We start from the raw sequence: 19,199 nt of genomic DNA on the forward strand, positions 1-19,199 counted from the left end.
TTTTTTGTGTGTGTGTGTACTTATCAACATTTGTCAGCTGCAGCATCTGGCAATGAGAATGTTCAGCCACCACCTCTAGCTTATAAGAAGTGGGGTTTGCAGGACGTGGATACAATCGTGGACCATGCTAGTGTTGGTAAGCATTTTTGTGTACTTTCATATATTTGGCTTGAATGAAATTGAATGTTTTAGTGTTCAACTTGGGGTGAGAGCACTTACTAGTGGTTCTGTTTGGGTAGAAATAAGTGGGAGAAGACTGATGTAGTGAATAATCTGATTAACCGTCACCAGAAGTGTATTGTACTTCTGGTTGTTTGAGCATTCTCCTATCAATTTGAGGAGAGAGAAGGGGAGGCAGCTCTAGCTGTCTTGTCCTCTCATTTGGTAACAAACAACAAAGAGACTAGATAGATGCAGTTCTGTTTCTGACAGTTTAAAGCACCATCTGGAAGGCAAATTAAGACTGTTATTGGTATGCTCCAGCATATCAGGAAACTAAAACTTGGAATTGTACCTTTCCAAAAGAGACCAGCATACTTCTGTACTCTTAGAGTCTTAAACTCCTTAGGAATTTGCAGATGTATGGGAGACAGTAAACTTCATTACTATTCCATCTTTTCTTAAGAACATTAAGTTGGAAGAGTGCTCGGTAGACAAGTGAAGTGGATTTTGTTAACCATATATTTTTGCTGCTAGACTCTACAGTACTGATACTGCCCTTCAGCATGTGTCTCTACTAGTTCTGTAGTCATTAATGTTCGGGCAATACCTGGAAGCTCCACTTGTTTCATCATGTCAGATGGTTCCCATTTTTCATCACTGCAACAAGTTTTGCTCAGTTTTCTTTTTTTTAATGAAATCTAGGAGACTTTGTCTTAGTTGTTTTGCTTAGAAGAGCAAATTGCTTTTTTAATTAACTAAAATACATGAGGTTTCTGCTCAATTCTTTGGAATTAGTGTGGTTAGGGCTACTCCTTTCCAAATGTTGTCTGATCAGCCAAGAAAAGAAGGCAGGGACATATTTAGACTTAATCATGTACTTTTGTTCTGAAAGTATAAAACACTCACTGTTATGTTTTTGGTAGGCATTATGACACTATCTCCTTTTGATCAAATGAAGACTGCCTCCAATATAGGTGGATATAATGCAGCTATAAAAAACAGCCCACCTGCTATGTCTCAGTATGTTACTGTTGGATCCAATCCCTTCACTGGTTTCTTTTTTGCCCTGGAGGTATGTACCTCAAAGCTGACTTGCTGAAATTGCTTGAATGATTAATTCTTGTCATCTCTGTATCAGTATTCTTATATTCACTTCATGCTGATGTTTCACCCTTTTCTTGACCTTCAGAAAATGGAATGATTTGGAAAGTAATGTCTACCAGTTTCTGTCACTGAAAAAATTAATTCCTTAGCTCAAAACGAATGTCACAGTCATTTGTTAACTTATTGCCAGTTAGGTACCTTGAGGTTTTATTTATTAATAATTAGATTGTGGTTGTGTTCACAAGTACCTTAAGCATTTTTGGAGGCCTTCAGTCTTTGGTTAAGCACAAACAGAACCACTACATATGGGAGAGAACTAACCATTCTTGCTTAATTATACCTATGATACATTTATGCTTCCTGATTTTTTTTTTTCACCTTGTATTGGAGGAAAAGAATGCCAGTGTACCTGTGTATGTCTTGTATATTCAGACTGCTAGCCTTATTGGGGTCAGAAGCTGGTTGAAAATGCTAGAATTGGAATTTTTATTACGTACTTACTTCTGCAATGTAATTATGACAAAACTGCTAAGATTTGTGTTCGCAAGGAAATCAAAGCCATACACCAGATAACTCTCTATAGTAAATCATACACAGGGTTTCTTTAACTTCTGTTGCAGACAAACATACTGAGCTGCCAGTGACTTGCAGGAGGATTTTTGAAATGGTAAAGAGATGTCAGAATGGCTTTGCTGGGGGCAGTGAATTAAAATTTTGCAGAGTGTTAAAGCTATGCTTTCTGAGCTGAAAGTCCATAAGAGGCCTGAAAAACTATTCTGCAGTTGAGTTCAGTGTAAGAACTATTTCTTGGCATTCTAAACATTATTCCTTCATTCCAGGGTAGGTCACAGCTATTTCTTGACTACCTAAACACTTTCCTTTCTTTCAGGGTAGCTCACAGCCGCTGTTGTCTCATGTTGCCTTAGCAGTTGCAAGTAAACTGACTTCAGCATTATTTCATGCTGCCAGGTAACAAAATAAAACACATTAAGTGATCTGTTTTAGTAGCTTCATAATAATTTGAGATTTTTTTTCCAAAACTGTTAGTATAATTCTCTTAATGCCTTTTTCTATTACAAGTGGCTGGCTTGGTTGGAAGAGCAAACATGAGGAAGAACCTGTCCAAAAACAGAAGCCGAAAGTTGAACCTGCAACTCCATTGGCAGTGAGGCAAGTTTGATATGCTGTCTCAACTGCTGTAAAGCTTTTGTGTTCTTAATTATTTAAATGGTTTTGAAAGGTATAACTGATGAGCCTGTGTGTTTTTCCCAATGTTAAACAGCGATAGTAGTTTGTAGATCACTTGTTTTAGGCTTTGTTCCATTTCAGTTTGTCATTCTGTGTAAATTACTCATCTTTTTCAACTATAAGTAGGTATACTCGTTGATATGAAACAACATCTTGCATAGTTCAATGTCAGTGTAAATATGTTAATATCACCTGAAATTTATCACTGATATACTTCAAAGAAACTGTGTGAGGTGCTTACTACTGATGGTAACTTAAAGCATCTCAGAAAAATTAGAAGGTACACCGATTCCTTGTAGGATGAGAAAAGAATGGGAAAAACAGGTTGTAATGTAATGTTTTCATGACAGATGATAAGAGACTAAATTTGGTTGATTTTCTTGTGTTTTTTTTTTTTCCTTGAGGTATGTTCAAGACTACTTGGAATTAAGTGAGCTTGTAAAGAAACCCACTGTTCTGAGATTCTTGTCTGACAGTAGGATATTAACAGACCTTCAAGTTAATTCTGCTTCTCTCACTAGACAGCACAAAAACCTTATCAATAGGTGTTAATTTTACCCAAATCTTTTTGATACCTTAATAAATAGCTAATCTATTACTGTTTAATATTTCTGAAGAAAGAAAAATGTATCTAGTGATTTTCTGTTTGATTTGTAGGTTTGGAATTCCTGATTCCCGTCGTCATGGTGAAAAAATATGTCTTTCTCCATGTAATACTTTGGCAGCAGTGACAGATGATTTTGGAAGAGTCATTTTACTGGATGTTACAAGAGGACTTGCAATTCGCATGTGGAAAGGTATGATATTGTATGTCAATATAGTAAACAGTGTTTCAGTGTAGTGTGGTTTCTTATTTTCAGACTTGCAATTCCAAGAGTTTTTCAGTAATCTAAGTTGCTCTTATTGTTTGAAGCTTATAGGTATGATATGGTGCTTTCTAATGTTCTTGGACCTATTTCTCGTAACTACTGAGAGCTTTGTATTATCTAGGTTGCAGTGCCAGAGTCTCAAGGTTGTTTTGGTTATCAGACATGTATTTACCAGCCCTTCTCTATTGTGGCTTTGAGTGAGGCTGTTGAAATGTGAAATAGTTTTTTGGATTTTTAAGCAAATAACACCCAGTGAGTTAAATATTATGTTTTCTCATTGATAGAGTTGTGAACACTTTGCAACCTTCTTAGTGTAATATATTTTGTTATATATTAGTATAATATATATTGTTATATATCTTGTTTTATACGCTCAAATTTTACTTGTGGTTTGGAATCCTCATTCATACTTGCTAAACCTATTGTACAATTTAATGAGGAGCATCTCTACTTTTTTATCAAGCAAGTTTGTAGTAGGAGAAAGTACTTGCATTACTCAGAATAAATGGACGTTTTTATTGGTTTACTAAAAATTTCATTTTAATAATTAAAATATATAAATGAAAACTTACATTCTACTTCATACACTAAGTTTTCTTCCCTAAATCTTTTCTGTTGTTTTGAAATTTAAGAAATATGGGCACTTACTGCAGATCTTCTGAGAAGCATTTCCATCACTGTAACGTTGAAAGTACAGACCTGATGGGTTTCATTTTCTTATGGCTTCTTCTAGAAGAACTTGTTCCCCCTGAAAGCACTGCAGCAGAGAGGAGTCCTGATGGGTTCTAAATGTATAGTCCAGTTTTTAACAGGAGTCTGGGTATTGGCCAGAGATGCACGGTTTAAATCTTGATCACATCTAAATTTCTGTACACTAAAGAATCTGTCTTTTCTTACAAAGGATACCGTGATGCAGAAGTTGGTTGGATACAGACTGTAGAAGACCTTCATGAGAGGGAGACTGAGAAGATTGATTATTCTCCATTTGGGAATGCACATTGTCCAAGCAGAGTGGCTCAGTTCCTTGTGATCTATGCTCCAAGGAGAGGAATTCTGGAAGTCTGGAGCACACAGCAAGGGCCTCGTGTTGGGGCCTTTAATGTGGGGAAGCATTGCAGGTAAGAAATTTTAGCATGTGGACATGCTTTCTGTGTTTTTGCAGCACATGGATATACCAGTGGCAGAAGTAGAAAGCACTGGCTGGCTCTTACTGTGTTACCTGCAGTGTTTATACTGAACATATCTTATTCTATAGAATGGGATTTTGTCATGCTTTATCACTATATAGTTTCTTGATTTAGCAGATGTTAAGCTTTTGCTTAACTGAACAAAAAATTTTTAAATGTGAACATCGAAGGATGCTGATTTTATTCTTTCCTATAAATGCCATGCTTTTTAAATTGTTTTTAGGCTGTTGTATCCTGGTTATAAAATAATGGGTTTAAACAACGTTACCAGTCAGGGATGGCAGCCCCAGACTTACCAGATATGTCTTGTTGATCCAGTTTCTGGAAGTGTGAAAACTGTCCATGTACCTTTTCATTTTGCATTGAGGTAAGGACTGTATTTGCTCTGTGTAACTAAACTTCAGTTGCTGTTTTTAGAAACTATTTATGGAGAGCCACTCTTGTGTTCCTTTTCAGTCTGAGTGATTCTCTGGTAATAGCCTCATTGGTTTGTATGCATTAACATAGTTATGTGGTGTTACCTTTAAGTAGCTTACATATAATTCAAGTAGAAAACTTCCATTTTATTAACACGTACAAATGAAATTATTTCTCTTCAGTGATAAAAAGAGTGAGCGAGCAAAAGATATGCATCTAGTGAAGAAGTTAAATGCTTTGCTCAAAGCTAAAACCTCAGATCTAGGTAGGTCCTCTTAAATAATTTCTTCAAGCTCTATGTTATGAGGTGGTTCTTCTGCTTGTTGTCCTGTAAGTGCAGAAACAGATGTTTTAATAACTGTGTGTGCTGTAAATTGTGATCCTGAAATGGCTTGTATTTTTTTCATAAACTACTGAAATACATTTATCTCATACAAGGATCCAGTATGAGTGTTATCTGCCCTTTAAATCTTGATTAAACTCTACTCTGAGTGCTTGCTTTTAACATGAGCCTTTTGCGACACGTTTTTGCTCTGTAATGGAGATCAGTGTTTCAATCTGTGTATTCTCCTTCCTTTAAAAAATATTATTTTCTTAGGAAAGATAGATTTGGAATAAGAGATGCCACTGAGCTGTTTCATTTTCACCAAGCTTATTTTTGGCAGCTTCTTAGTAGTATCTTAAATTCTATAGGATAAGCCAATGTGCATCGCAGCTGCAGTGTAAGTTGACTTACTTTCTTCATAATCCACTTCAAAAATAGGAATTAATGTAGTAATTTTCCTTGTTCACAGACTTGATTGAAGCTGAAGCAAAGGAATTAATACTTGATATTAAATACCCTGCTACAAAGAAACAGGTGAATATTTAATGCCAGTGTTCTTCAACATTAAAAAAAAAAAAAGTTGTGTTATTAGTTTTGATAAATCTTTCTTGAATATTTTAAAATACCTCAGTTCTTCCTAGAGTTACTTGAAGCAAATCATGGAGCTGTTACTTTGACTTGTGACTTCCTGAAGGTATCTTTCACAGTAAAAGCTGAAATAATAAAAGCAGAGGAGGCCAGCAGACCTTGTTATAAGATCAGACTATGCCACAAGTGTATGTGAAGACCAAAAAAAACCTGTAAATCATTGTCAAAGTTGTACTGTTGTTGGCTTACCTTATGTCTTAACAGTAAAGCGAAGAAAATGTTTATTTCTTTTGAATGTCTACTTAACAGGCTTTGGAAAGTATATTGACAAGTGAACGCGTGCCACTTTCATCTCTCACAAACATCACTCAGACGTTAATGGATAATTTAGAAAAACAGGGTAGGTGGATATTTATTTTGTAAATACAGTGAGGCACTTCCACCATATCTGCAGTGCTGTAGGACAATTTTAGAACTGCTCTGTTCCACAGAGAGGCCAAATTAGATCTGCTTAGATTGAGTGCTAGGTATCACAGAATGTTGCTTCTACACGTTTATTTTTTTCTGCACAGACAGCAGATAGCTTGCTAACAAGTATGCTTTGCTATACTTGCCATGTACCTAACAACTTGTGATTATATTTAAAAATAAAAATGAAGTGACTGGGCTGAGTGCTTGCATCCAGAAAAAAAATTTCCTTCCGAAAGAAGGCTTCACAGAATTTGCATAGAAAGTTTTCGCTTTTCTCTCTTTACTAGGAATGCAGTAAAGATATGGTATTTTGGATCTGTAAACTTTAATGTACTGGTGGCACAAAATCCTTATCACTGAGGATCTGAGCTCTGGCCAGATGCCTAGTATCTTCTCTTGGTAAACTTCACTGATGTTTTATTCCATGTTTTGCTGGAGGTCGATCTCCTGGAGTCCCAGGAATTGTCATTTTTCATTTAAAACAATCGAAACAGAACCCATCACCACAAAAAAAAAAAAAAAAAGTTGCTGAAAGCCTGTGAAGTTTTTCTCTTTGAAATGATACACTTGGATCTTTCCGAGTGGAGAGAGCCTTCCTTGTGCTTGAGGTAACCCCCTTTGGGAAGCACAGCTGCATATATTGAGGTGAGGAATAAAGTGAAGAAACACGTGCATGCCTCTTCTTTTGCATTTTTCTGCTTTTATTTTCTGTGGATTCATTTCAGCTTGTTAGGTAGAGATGAGTTGAGAAATCCCCACAACTGCTGTATGGAAATTCTGAATAAATCATTTTTCAGTTACAATGGCTATGTCCCTTGTCCTGCCTTAGTGAAAGTATAGCAATGCATTTTTATAGTTTAAAGGATTTGAGGGAATTTTTTGTTTTGTTTTGTCCACCTGAAGTGGTGAGTAGAATGAGTTTCACATTCTATGCAGTTCTGTAAGAAGTCCTTAAAAAATACCGAAGGGAGGTTGACAGAACTGTATGATTACAGTGGTTCATTTCAGTGTGTATTTTTCTCATAATCTCTTATGGTCATATGTTACATTATTTCCTCACAGTCACAATGAAGAGCAAAGTTGGCTCATGTTCTAGCCTTCTGATTTCAAAAGAGTAGTATCCCATCTCCCATTTGTGGTTACTAGGTAAAAGATAACAAGAAACATGCCAGGCTGTGTAAATGTTGTGGCTGTGAAGAAGAGGTCCAAATCTGGCAAGCTTTGTGTGTTTTTCTTGTTTGTAGGATTTTGAACAGCAGTGTGGCAATAGTGTTTAAGCTTCTTGAGGAGAAAATCATGTTTAGACCTTCTTCTAGATGAAGGTGATATGTTCAGAGATACCTTCTGTACAGAAACATCTTATTAGGATCTGTGTTAAATGTTTTCTTTTTCAACAGATAAGTTTTTTTTCCATGCTGTGTGGATGTTAGCTGCAAGTATTCTGATTGCTTTAATGACATTCAAAGTTCAGAAACAATGAGATATCTTAGATTTCCACGACTTAAGAAGATGAAAGAAATAAAAAGGCACTGTCTTGAAGAGATTAAAATGATTTATTATCTTTGAATATCAAACTCTCTTCTGATGTAAGGGATGTGCTATGTTAAAATATTGGCAGGACAAATACAAGATTACAGTTTGATGTTTAGGTTTTGATTAAAAAAAAAGAATTTGAGACTTAGCATCTTTCATTTTTTGGCAGTTTGTGGTTTGACTCAAATCAGGAAAAGGCAATTTTCTGTTTGCTCAGTTCCACTTTATCGATCCCTTCATTTTAAAAATGAGCCTGATATCTTTCTCTTTAATACTTATCATAAAAATAACTCTTGTTTTATTCTGCTATGAGCTAAACAAAACCATTGCAAGCAGCACTGCATCAAAAAATTATGGTGAGATATAAGCCCTTCGGTGTAATTCCCATAAGCAGGACTTCAGTGCAGTTGTAAAGTGTGTCAGGCCATATATTCAAATTAATATACAGATATTTTTTTTCTTCTTCAGAGCTCGAGTGTGTGGATGAAGGTTTACTGCAGTTCTGTGCAAACAAGCTGAAGCTGTTACATCTCTACGAAATAGTGAGCAAGCTGAATTCCCAAAGCATACAGGAAGACACTATGCCTTCAGATAATGTGAGTAAATTCAAAGTTCAGTTATCATGTAGAATTGAGTGATGATTTGAGAATGAAAATATGTTTTTAGGATTTTTGAAAATAAGTAGATAAATGAGTTATCCACTTTTGTAGGCTGAAGTTTGTAATGAAGTACTTGTTGTACTTCTGTTTTATCTATTTGCTGTACAAATTCTTAGTAAGTGATATACCTAACAGTCTTTGGTAGTCAAGGATAGTTGAAAGAGAAGTGAAAATAAAATCAGGATCCCCTGATTTCAGCTCTTTATACTGAGTACATATTGTATTCTTAACTTTAGTCTTGCAGAGGTATTCTAGAACTGATAGAAATCACAAGTCCTGATACTTGCTTAAGTGAGTTTCTAGGTATTTCAGTAGAATTCTGTGATCAGCATCATAATTTGGCTTATTTTTGTTATCATTTAAAATAAAGCTTGCATGTTTCTAGGAATTATACAGAGGGGTGATTAGTCATTCATCAGCAAATGTGCCTGTATATCATTACCAGGATCTAAACATAATTGCCTATTGAATTAGCTTAAATATGAAGTTAGCTAAGGTCTTTTAGCCAATATGAATAACTGAATTTGTGATTATTCAATAATTTTAATCTTTTAAGGCATTCTTGATGTCAGAAATATTTTGACTTTTCTGATTTGTTGTTGTTTGGTTGTGTTGTTGGTTTTTTTTTTTTTGTTAAGTTGGTAACATGCTTTTGTAGAACATTGCATTAGTCTTGTGATATGGGATTTTTGGGGTTTTTGCTTTCAAGGACTTGGCTAAACTGCTTCGGCTGGAGGAAAAAGATTTTCATAGGCTCCAAACATTGCTGGAAAAGTACAAGAAAGAAAATGCCCAAACTGCTGTTCAGTTTGCTGATGAGAAGGATGATGTATTGTCTGTGAAAATGTTCTTGGAGTATTTAGAATGTGAAAAGGATGCAATTAATGTAAAAAATATGGAAGACAACGAATGTGTGACTTTAGGTAAGAGCTACTGAACTGTTTGTCAGAATACCTTTAAGACTAATTATATCCTAAGATGCTATAAATAGATATTTTAGCCTTAACCTGGTGGCCTGTAACAAGCTGGCCTACATCAATAAGTTTCTCACAGTAATAGCTCCAGACTCCTAACTTTAGGCATGGAACAAGTCTTTCTGTCTAGAAGGATACTGATGCAATTTAAGTACATATGTGGATATCTTTACCCTAAAGCAGTGTTACCGCTCTCCATTTATCTGTTAACTGCACTTAGTTGGACGCTCGTACCTTATAAAGTATTTCATGTCCTTGTTTGGTCACTGCATCTCAAAAGTTCAGTTAATGAGGACCTCAGAGATGGGAGCTGGCCGAAAGCAGTACAGAACTGTTAATTTTAGGGAACCGGGGAGGTTTTTGGCAATGTTGATCTGAAATTTCAGTGATGCAGTTCCTGAACATGGCTGGGCTGTATATTGGCTTATGGGTTGGGATTACTGTCTGAATTCACTTTTAGTTTGCAAATTTGTTCAGAGCTGGCCTTCAGGGGCTCTTGGTAAATAACTGTCTCCAAGGCTCTGTCTTTCTACATTACTTCTTTTCTGGGGAATCATAGAATTGAGGAAAGGCTTGGGTTGGAAGGGACCTCAAGGGTCATCAAGTTCCAACATTGGAACACCTGCCAGAAGGAGGGCCACCAACTTCCAGAATTCCTGGTGCAAGAATGGAATTCTGTGCACAGGTGTTATGTGGTCCCCTGCTTCTTTTGGCCTTAGTTGTCAGACTTGCAGGAAAACTGGAATAGAAAAGTTAGGCAGACGAGCTTGGCTTTTATCTGTATGATGATAAAGACTGTTTCTAAGCAACCTTAAACCTACTTAAGTGAATTTGCATTTTCTCTACTGTTACGGTTTATTTAGGCTTAAGAACTGGGATAGAAGTTCTTCTCCCCACTCCTTTGAATGAAGATTATCAGTAGGATATTCAGCACTAAGTAAAACAAAAATAATTGAAATATGAATGTTGTGCTGAGGAATTTATACCCATAGCTTTTCTAGTACTGAAAGTGAATTATCCAATTGATTTGTTCTGGATTTGTTTTGGTTTTTTAATTGGTTGAAGTATCTCTGGTTTTCTGTACAAGATGCAGCGTGCTGCCATTCAGGTAGGGGTTACTTAGCAGATAAACTTGTCCATCACTTCAAGCCATTCTTTGAATTGAAATAAATGCATAATCCAGGCAGTATAATAACCTTAGTTTTATTATAAATCCATTTGTGTATACTATAGTGTGGTTGGAATGTTTACATCCTTTGTAATGAACCACCTTCTCCACTAAGTGTCTGAGTATCCTGCTTAATGTTTAGTAGTCCTCTATTTTCAGTCAGGGGGACCTGATCAGCAAGTAGTATTTCCTATAATTCTAAGGAAGAGGTGATGTCTCTAGATATCATTCATCATGTTGACGGAATTTTACTTCAGGCAGCTTTTTCTTCTGGAAGTGTTTGTGTGGAGAGAGTTCTACAGAGGAAATGTGTCGTGCGTTGGAATCAGCAGGTTTTAGCCCTCAAATCTTGTTGGTAAGGTATTCATTACACATTTTAAAATTTTCTGGTTTTGAAAACAAAATGCTGAATTGGAAATTGTGTTTTATTTTTGGACTGTCTTTTCCATGTCCTCATACTCAGCTTTTAGGTGCTAAGCTTAAATAGAAGCAACTTAAAAGATGCCGAAGGGGGAAAAAAAAAAGAAAAAGTGTGAGAATGTCTGGAGGCCTACAAATGTTCTTTTAGAATTTTGCTTAAGATTTATTTTACAAAGGGAGGCAATAATAAAGTTAAGTAGTTAACTGCAGTTACAGAGACACTTTTTACAAATTCCTTGTTGCAAGCAAAGAATTAAAAAAGAAAAAGAAATCCAAGTAAATCTGTCAGAATCACTAGCGCTGTTGAGACAGTCATTTTTCTTTCATCTGCATGTAATATTATTGTTTCTACTGCTTTTCTAATACTTCCTGATGACTGAAATACATATTTAAATATTAGCTAGCTCTGTTGAGATTTTCAGCTGTAATATTAAGTAGTAATTTTTACCAAGTTAAGATTGCTCATATACTTGTGTGACCTGTCTGTGCCTTTAGAAGAGTATTTTCCAATGTATCTAATTGAAAGATACTGATTGTATTGATAGAATCGTAGAATGGCCTGGGTTGAAAAGGACCACAGTGATCACGTAGTTTCAACTCCCTGCTATGTGCAGGGTCACCAACCACCACACCAGGCTGCCCAGAGCCACATCCAGCCTGGCCTTGAAGGCCTCCAGGGATGGGGCATCCACAACCTCCTTGGGCAACCTGTTCCAGTGCGTCACCACCCTCTATGTGGAAAAACTTCCTCCTAATATCTAACCTAAACCTTCCCTGTAATTGTATTGTTTCCTTTACAGTCTGTAAGATACTGATTTGCTCAGTATGCAGAACTTGCACAAGAAAGTGTTTGCATTGGGTATATTGTGGTATCAAAAAGCTTTGTTGTGTTGTTTAAATTTTGTTTCTTTTTCTAGTCACTCCTTCTGAATTTATGGCTTTCCAGAGAGAAAGATATCCTTGAGAAACCAGACTCTACTAGTTGCCTTCATACTATGCTGTCACTTCTGAGCAAAATGAAAGGTGAAATGTGCATTTAGAACTTTTAAGCACAACTAATGCCAATTAGTTTCAAATTGTCAGTAACTTGAGTCTACATCATTTTGAGGAGGTTTTCCTCCTCTTGAAAAAAATCTAACAGGATTCAGTGTTGCATGCTGACAAATTCTGTAGCAACTACCTCAAAAATATAGTTGAAGTCTGAGGACTGTTACATTTAAAGGCATGCTTCGTGCCTTGCAGTTTCACTCAGCTCTAAGTGGATGCAGCTACTATTTGGCATCAGAAAGTGGCTGTTCTGATACTTTTCCTCTTTTTCTGCAGTGTATGGATGTGCCCCTCCTGTGCTGCTGGGTGCTCAGAAATCCTTTGAGTTCCATTAACTTGTGCTGAGACCAACACTGTTGTTATTCTAGATGCATTTGTTCATTGAACATCTCTGTAGTTTGAGGGGTGATCTGTAAGGTCAACTTTCCATTATTTTGGATAAGTTGTGTAATAAAAAATTACTGATTCTCCTAGCTCATTGAGAGCTGCTATGGGTATGTTAGTGTCAGGGTCCCTTATGTCCAGTTCACTATAGGACATCATTGAAACTGGAAGCATGAATAAGTTATTGCTGCTGTCTGAACAATTTATTTCTGCTAAACATGAAGAGAATGAGATTGAGCACACTGAGTGCATGGGGTATCATAAAATCACATGGCAGCTAGTTGTGTTGTGAAGCGTTGTATTATAATATTCCTTAAGTCTAGTAGGTGCAGCAGGATTTACTCCTGGTGATTTAACCTGTTGCCTGCTTTCTACGAGTTAATCTTGGAGGAGGAATTCACATTCTGCTTTTTTTTTAATAATTAGAGTTGTAATCTAAGAAATGTTGTTACACATACTTTAAAAAAAAAAAAAAAGTAATTTAGAGTAATTGGAAATTGCTCCTAATGCATGGTATATCAATAAGTGCTGTTTTCAGGGTTACTGCTTTTATTAATTCTAACACCTCATGACCCAAAGTGAGTTTTCTTGCTCTTCTGGTCTCCACAGTTGCTATTGATGAGTCCTGGGACACTCAGTCTGTTTCTCCCTGGTGGCAGCAAATGCGAACAGCTTGTATTCAGTCTGAAAACAATGCAGCTGCCTTACTATCTGCTTACGTTGGACATTCAGTTACCGCACAGATAATTGACAGTGTGACAGAGAAGAAGGTCAGTCATCGTGTACTTCTCCCTTCAGTTGTGTTCACTGTGTCAATTTCATGCAAATTGCTGTCTTTGTCATAGAGTAACACCTACAGCGTTCACTTAGCATTCTAACATGGGGACAGGCATTCCCTCCTGCAAGCCTGAAAATCAGCATTTGTATTTGAATAGTACTATGCTGAGGTAAATGAATGATATATCAGAAGTGTTTGCTATGCATACTATATGGAACTGTACTGCCAATTTTTCTCTCGCTGTCAAATAATACTGACAAATCCTGTGCAGTTTTCAGACAAATTTAAGAAGCTCGCAGTAGCATTTTTAAGATACTGCTGAATTTTCTTAGCCTTTACATTATTACACCTCCTTTAAGGTGTGAGGTGTTTTTTTTTTTTTTTTTTTTTTTGCAGCAAGGATCTGTGTTCACAGACTTGTTATTATCATTATGAAACTGCATAGAGCATTGCCATTCAAAATGGAAGAAGTATTTTCATTCTTAAGTAGCACTAAACGTGTGAGTTTTACTGCTTGTCTTGAAAGATCAGATAGAGTTCAGGTGACATTTAAACTCGTAAATAGGTTGCTTTATAGGTTGTACTTAGGTTGCTGGGAAGTGTTGTAGTAATTCTCCCTTCACCTTAACTAATCCAATTCTGTATATTAAAATTTCCAGTGTTGCCCAAATAGGAACACTGGTATGTTTGCAACATATTATGCTTTACCCAGACACTCTCTGCTTTGCTGCCTTTTCTACTATTCTGCTCTTGAAAGAAACAGTCATAGAACTTCCCTTCCACACAACCATTTATCTTCTATTCCTTTTTTTCTACCATGCTTTGGCTTACAGCCTCAAACTGCTAATGACCAGGCATCTGAGAAACTGTAGAGTTTGTTGTTGTAGTGCAAAAAGCTAAAAGTGGGATCTGCACCCTACTGGAAAAATTCCTGGTGTTCCTATTAGAGTATTTGCTGATTCACATGAGAATATCAAAATAGTGCACAGAACTCTGATACTTATGTATCAGAAATATTTCATATGGTGGGAATGAAATATTGTGTGTGCATTGGAGGACTTTGAATCTCGTCAAAAAGATTTAATTCATTTTTCAACCAAATACGAAGTTTAAATAGGACAATAAGATGACCTTTCAGTATTTTTATTTCTCCATGCTTTTATTTAAGAATCTGTGTGTCTTGTGAGCAGTGTGGGATGTTAACTTACCTTTCCATAATAGTTAATCTATGTATCTTGAGCCTTATATATTTTTTAAATAGAGTATCTCATGAGATACAGCTTTCAATTTTAATATTGTGCATTTTCTTAAAGAGATCTGTGCTACTTAAAGTGGACAGACATGAAACAGTTAATATGTTGTGTTAGTTTTCCCAAATAGTTGTAGGTTCAGACACGGAATCCTGGGAAGCACTTTCCCTTGATGCTGAATATTGGAAGCTTCTGCTGAAACAGTTAGAGGACTGTCTGATACTTCAGACACTACTGCACAGCAAAGTGAGCAAGAAGACAATAAGAGTTTCATCTCTACAGAGTGAGCCTTTGGGTAGGCTTTCTGTAAAGAAATTGCTGGAAGGTGGAAAAGGTATGTTTTTTCTCTTGGAAGGATGATTGATTGTCTTTGTAATGCAGTTCTGAGCCTTCCTTACCTACTTCATGAAATAGGCTACACTGGAAATTGTTCTGCTGTTTACTTTTCTTAGCTTAAAAACAAAGCAAACCACGTATCAAAGTGATTCAAGGTATTACCATAAAGACTACATTGTAAACTTAAGTCAGTTGGTTAATACATTTTTGATTGGCAACATAATTTAATATAATTAATGATATTAGTTAATAGCATTTCTTTTCTTCAGTTTTGAACTTTAAATCTTCTGGGATGTAAGCTGACTGTATTTCAAGACTTCTTTGTTGTTTTACTGTTCCAGGAGGTATTGCTGACACTGTAGCAAAGTGGGTTTTTAAGCAAGGCTTCAATCCTCTTATACTGAATTTGGCACAGCAAAGGAACAACACAGATAATACTGAAGAATCTGAAGAAATGCATACAAATATCTTTCTTGAGGAACCAGAAATAGATGAAGACTTGGAAACAATCCTAGGTAAGAAAATAACGTTTTTTTAAATTTTGTCTCCTTTCAGAGATGCCTTTGTTACTGTTGTGAAATAGCAGAAATTATGAGAAGAGACCTATCTTTTAATTTCTGATATTTTTCTTTTTCTTAGAGCTGCTGCAACTTGCATATCAGCAGTTTCCATGCAGTCTTGAAGTGGATGTGCTCCATGCACACTGCTGTTGGGAGTATGTAGTGCAATGGAATAAGGATCCAGAGGTAAAAGAACTTCATTTGCAGGGAGCAGTGGTTAAGAACAACTCTCTAGAAGCACTTCCACAAGTTTTAGTTCATAAAATTCTTCAGAAGACACTATTTGATAGCATGCTGGTTACAATTTTTCTGCTGTAAAGGAAAAGTGTAAATTGAATTGAGTTCAAGGGTTGAGTGGTACCACACAAAGACAGTGTGCTTCTAAACTGTCAAATTGTCAGGTGTTTGAAATAAGTAGTGTGAAGTGTTCCATCAGTATTTTGTAGTGCAAAAAAAAATCATTACTGCATAGGAGTGATGAAGCTTTAGCCTATTCTGTATGTCCTAAAATAGATCATAGAATGCTTTTTAGACAGGAACCCATTCTGTTTAAAGAGGGAAGAGAATTCTTGAATGATCTAAGATTTTTTCTTCATTTTTGCCTCTGTTGGGGATAGTTGTCTTAGGGGAAAAAAAAAGCAAACATGGAATTTGCTGTTTTCCATGGCTTTCCTCTAGCAAATGGAGACTGTTGTCCCAAGTTGTAATGCTATCAGAATTTTTGGATGATACGAAAAATGCAGTCAGCACTGCTTATATCTGTGCAATGCAACATCTTGCTATAGGAAAAAGGTTCATTGGAGAGAATTTTAAGAACTTACTCTACCATAATGAAAGTGAAAATTAATCTTTCTAGCACAAATGGATTTTGCATGTAAGAAAGTGGATTGTTATTATTCAGTGGGGATATCTTTCAGCAGTGAGTAAGTTAGTGGTACATACTGTTGACAAAACCCTGAAAACAGTGCAAGTGACAGTGTGTTTATGGATACAGGTATGTCAGGTAGCAGGAGAGAAGACTGCAAAACCTCAGAATAAGTTTTACAGCTGTCCAGAATGAAGAGTTTTATAATAGACCTAGGAATCTTAGGAATCAATAGTTCACATTTAAAACAAGTTTTGCATGATAAATAATATTAACTTGTTCTCTTACTTTTTTTGTTTTACATAAGGAAGCATGCTTTCTTATTAGGTCTATAGATTATCTTCGATGCATCATTAATGCTCACGTTCAGCATGGTAAGTATGAAGCTGTTAATAAAAATGATCTTTGAGTCTGCAAATCAACAGTTTTGTCTACAGACAAGTGTAAATACACGTAGTTGATAGTAGTGGCTGTTTTGTCAGCAGCCCTGCCCCCAAATAAACTTCTTGCTCCCATTTTTCATGTGCTGAGAGTTTCCATCAGAAACATGGATATATGTTGATTACATAAAGCTAATATTAAACTAAAAGCAGCTTAAGAAAAAGTGTTTAATTATTTTATGTGCATTTAAAATTCAAGCACATAGTCCTTGTAGTCAATTACAATTCATGCATTTCTTACTCACGAATGTACTTCTGACTGTTTGATTGCCAAGATGGTCTGCTCCCAGGACATCTGAAGTCCAGCTATAAAGCAGTGACAATAACTGACAATTCCTTCTTGTTTCATTCACCATCTCTTTTTAAAATCCCCAGTGTTACAAGAACTTTGGCCCATGACTTTTCAGTCTGTACTTGTATTGCCTAAAATCTCCTGTATTCACGTGGAGTTCACAAGTTTGTGATTGTTCTAGGTATTGCTCTGATGATGTGGAATACATTCATAGTAAAAAGGCTTTCTTCTGCTACGTATCTAATGGACAAGGTGAGTGTAGCATTATGATAGTAGTTTTGAGGGCTAGTATTTATATGCTGTGGATTTAAATTAAAAGGAAAAGTGGGATATCTTTTAACGTAAAGGTCAAAAAATCTCTTGTTAGGTGTACTGTGTGGGTAACTTTTGGATTCTGAGGAAGGAATGCATATCTTAGAATATTGAATTGTTCTTTGGAATGATCAACTCAGTATTGCTTTAAGCAATAACGGAGTCTGGCTGATGTACTGAAGCCTTACGCAGCATTAACTTGTAATTACTAAATAAAAAATTTGGATCTATCTTTGTGTCCATGTATATATTTGTACGTGAAGCTTTCACTTAAAAAAGTAAGTATTTTTTTTCTGGGCTTGTTTCCTGGTAAATTATTGACGTGAAACTTCTAAGGTTCTGCAAGCTACAGCTCTTCCAAATGTTGGAGGTCTAACTTATAGATACATGAGCTCTGCAAAATGCAGAACATTTTGTGAGTATTGTTGAGCATTTTTAATTCAGTATACATTGCTGAATCACCCTCTAGTAGGTAGCTTGTTTGCTATGAGTTTTATCAGTACTTTATCCCTGCTAAATTTCATGCTTACAGTATGCAGTATACCTGCTGATTGGCAGACAGTTATCTACAAGATAGAAGTCCAGGTGTTGACAGTGATTTTAAAAACAAGAAAACCAACCAAAACACAAAACGCACCCAATAATTTTCTACCTTGTCTTTTTTTTTTTTCTTCTCCTATGCTCCTCTGATTTTCTGCTTTAGCTTTTGGCTGAACTGTGTATGAATCAGAATATACCATCTTCCTCATTTCTTTCAGCAAATAGGCTTATTAGTTGTGTATATCTGTGGTAGATGCTTCTTCTGCAAAAGCAGAAAAAAGATGTTTCTTCCAGTTTTTCTGCATGCCTTTATGTACACCCATCACCATTATTTCTGCCTACAGTAGCCACCCACAGGTGTTTAATCAGTCCCAACAGCAACAGCTGAAGGTTGTTTTCAATTCAGGTGTTGAATCAGCACAATGGGCCACAGTGACTCAGGATCCTGGTATCTCACTTCAGGTGTTTAGACTCTGCCAAGATGCAGAAGAATTTTATTTCTTTCTGCTTGTTGAAGAAAGAGCTTCCACTGATACATGATTCACTGCATGCAGAATGTGGTTCTACTTGCAGAAGTGGAACCTAAGTGGCATTGTAGTAACATTTCTAAACAGGAATGACTGAGGGGCTTCTTCTGAAGAAAAGCATGGACAAAGCATGAAAACCATGTCGTAACATCTTTTCCATCTATCCCAGTGAATATTCTGGAGCTCTCCCTTTTCTTCTCCTCTTCTTTGTTCCCCATGTTTCTTCATAATATTACACTTGGCATTATTCTGTATTATAGACATCACTGGGAATTTCTTAACCAGATTTAAGATTTGAAAGAAGCTGTGGGCCTTAATTCTAGACATTATGAATGATGAACTAAATGTTGGCATTGGTGGTGTTTGTTTCTGCCTTCTATGGCATGTATATCATACATCACTGGCACCAGTATTTAATTCATCATTTCTTTATATACATATGTTTAGTTATATATATATTTAAAGAAAGTGTGTTGCATCATGTAGATGTAATGAACTTTTTTTCTTTTTTTATATTAGGAAAATTCTAAGTAATAGAACATTTGCAAGATAATAGATGCTCTATAATAATGATGATGATTTAATTGTACTGAAACAAGGAATTTTCTTTAAACAGGTTGGAAAAGCTCCAAAGGACAGATTATGCAGAAGGGCAAGTAACTGCTGTCTAACATGAGGAGAAATTCAACAAGAAAATCCTCTTTTATTTTAATATTAGCTTATGATTTGTTTTTGAAGTGTGA

General features: G+C 36.0%; 1 protein-coding gene across 2 annotated transcripts in view; it reads left to right on the top strand.

The window, feature by feature from the left end:
- Window positions 1–19,199, top strand: part of RAB3GAP2 (RAB3 GTPase activating non-catalytic protein subunit 2) — a 33,645-nt gene that overhangs the window by 9,161 nt on the left and 5,285 nt on the right. The window contains exons 8-28 of one of the 2 annotated variants that reach the window (XM_010706690.2): window positions 38–136; window positions 1,086–1,234; window positions 2,156–2,235; window positions 2,347–2,436; window positions 3,172–3,311; window positions 4,285–4,501; window positions 4,794–4,937; window positions 5,170–5,252; window positions 5,782–5,846; window positions 6,210–6,300; window positions 8,373–8,500; window positions 9,273–9,486; window positions 10,963–11,060; window positions 12,043–12,148; window positions 13,166–13,326; window positions 14,702–14,918; window positions 15,262–15,435; window positions 15,560–15,666; window positions 16,653–16,719; window positions 17,259–17,329; window positions 19,073–19,108. In XM_010706690.2, coding sequence (XP_010704992.1) covers window positions 38–136; window positions 1,086–1,234; window positions 2,156–2,235; window positions 2,347–2,436; window positions 3,172–3,311; window positions 4,285–4,501; window positions 4,794–4,937; window positions 5,170–5,252; window positions 5,782–5,846; window positions 6,210–6,300; window positions 8,373–8,500; window positions 9,273–9,486; window positions 10,963–11,060; window positions 12,043–12,148; window positions 13,166–13,326; window positions 14,702–14,918; window positions 15,262–15,435; window positions 15,560–15,666; window positions 16,653–16,719; window positions 17,259–17,329; window positions 19,073–19,108 — 2,537 coding nt within the window. The remainder of the gene's footprint in view (window positions 1–37; window positions 137–1,085; window positions 1,235–2,155; window positions 2,236–2,346; window positions 2,437–3,171; window positions 3,312–4,284; window positions 4,502–4,793; window positions 4,938–5,169; window positions 5,253–5,781; window positions 5,847–6,209; window positions 6,301–8,372; window positions 8,501–9,272; window positions 9,487–10,962; window positions 11,061–12,042; window positions 12,149–13,165; window positions 13,327–14,701; window positions 14,919–15,261; window positions 15,436–15,559; window positions 15,667–16,652; window positions 16,720–17,258; window positions 17,330–19,072; window positions 19,109–19,199) is intronic. The other variant, XM_019612657.1, reaches the window with a different exon arrangement.

The sequence above is a fragment of the Meleagris gallopavo genome, chromosome 2 (genome assembly GCF_000146605.3).
Source record: "Meleagris gallopavo isolate NT-WF06-2002-E0010 breed Aviagen turkey brand Nicholas breeding stock chromosome 2, Turkey_5.1, whole genome shotgun sequence".
Lineage (NCBI taxonomy): Eukaryota > Metazoa > Chordata > Aves > Galliformes > Phasianidae > Meleagris > Meleagris gallopavo.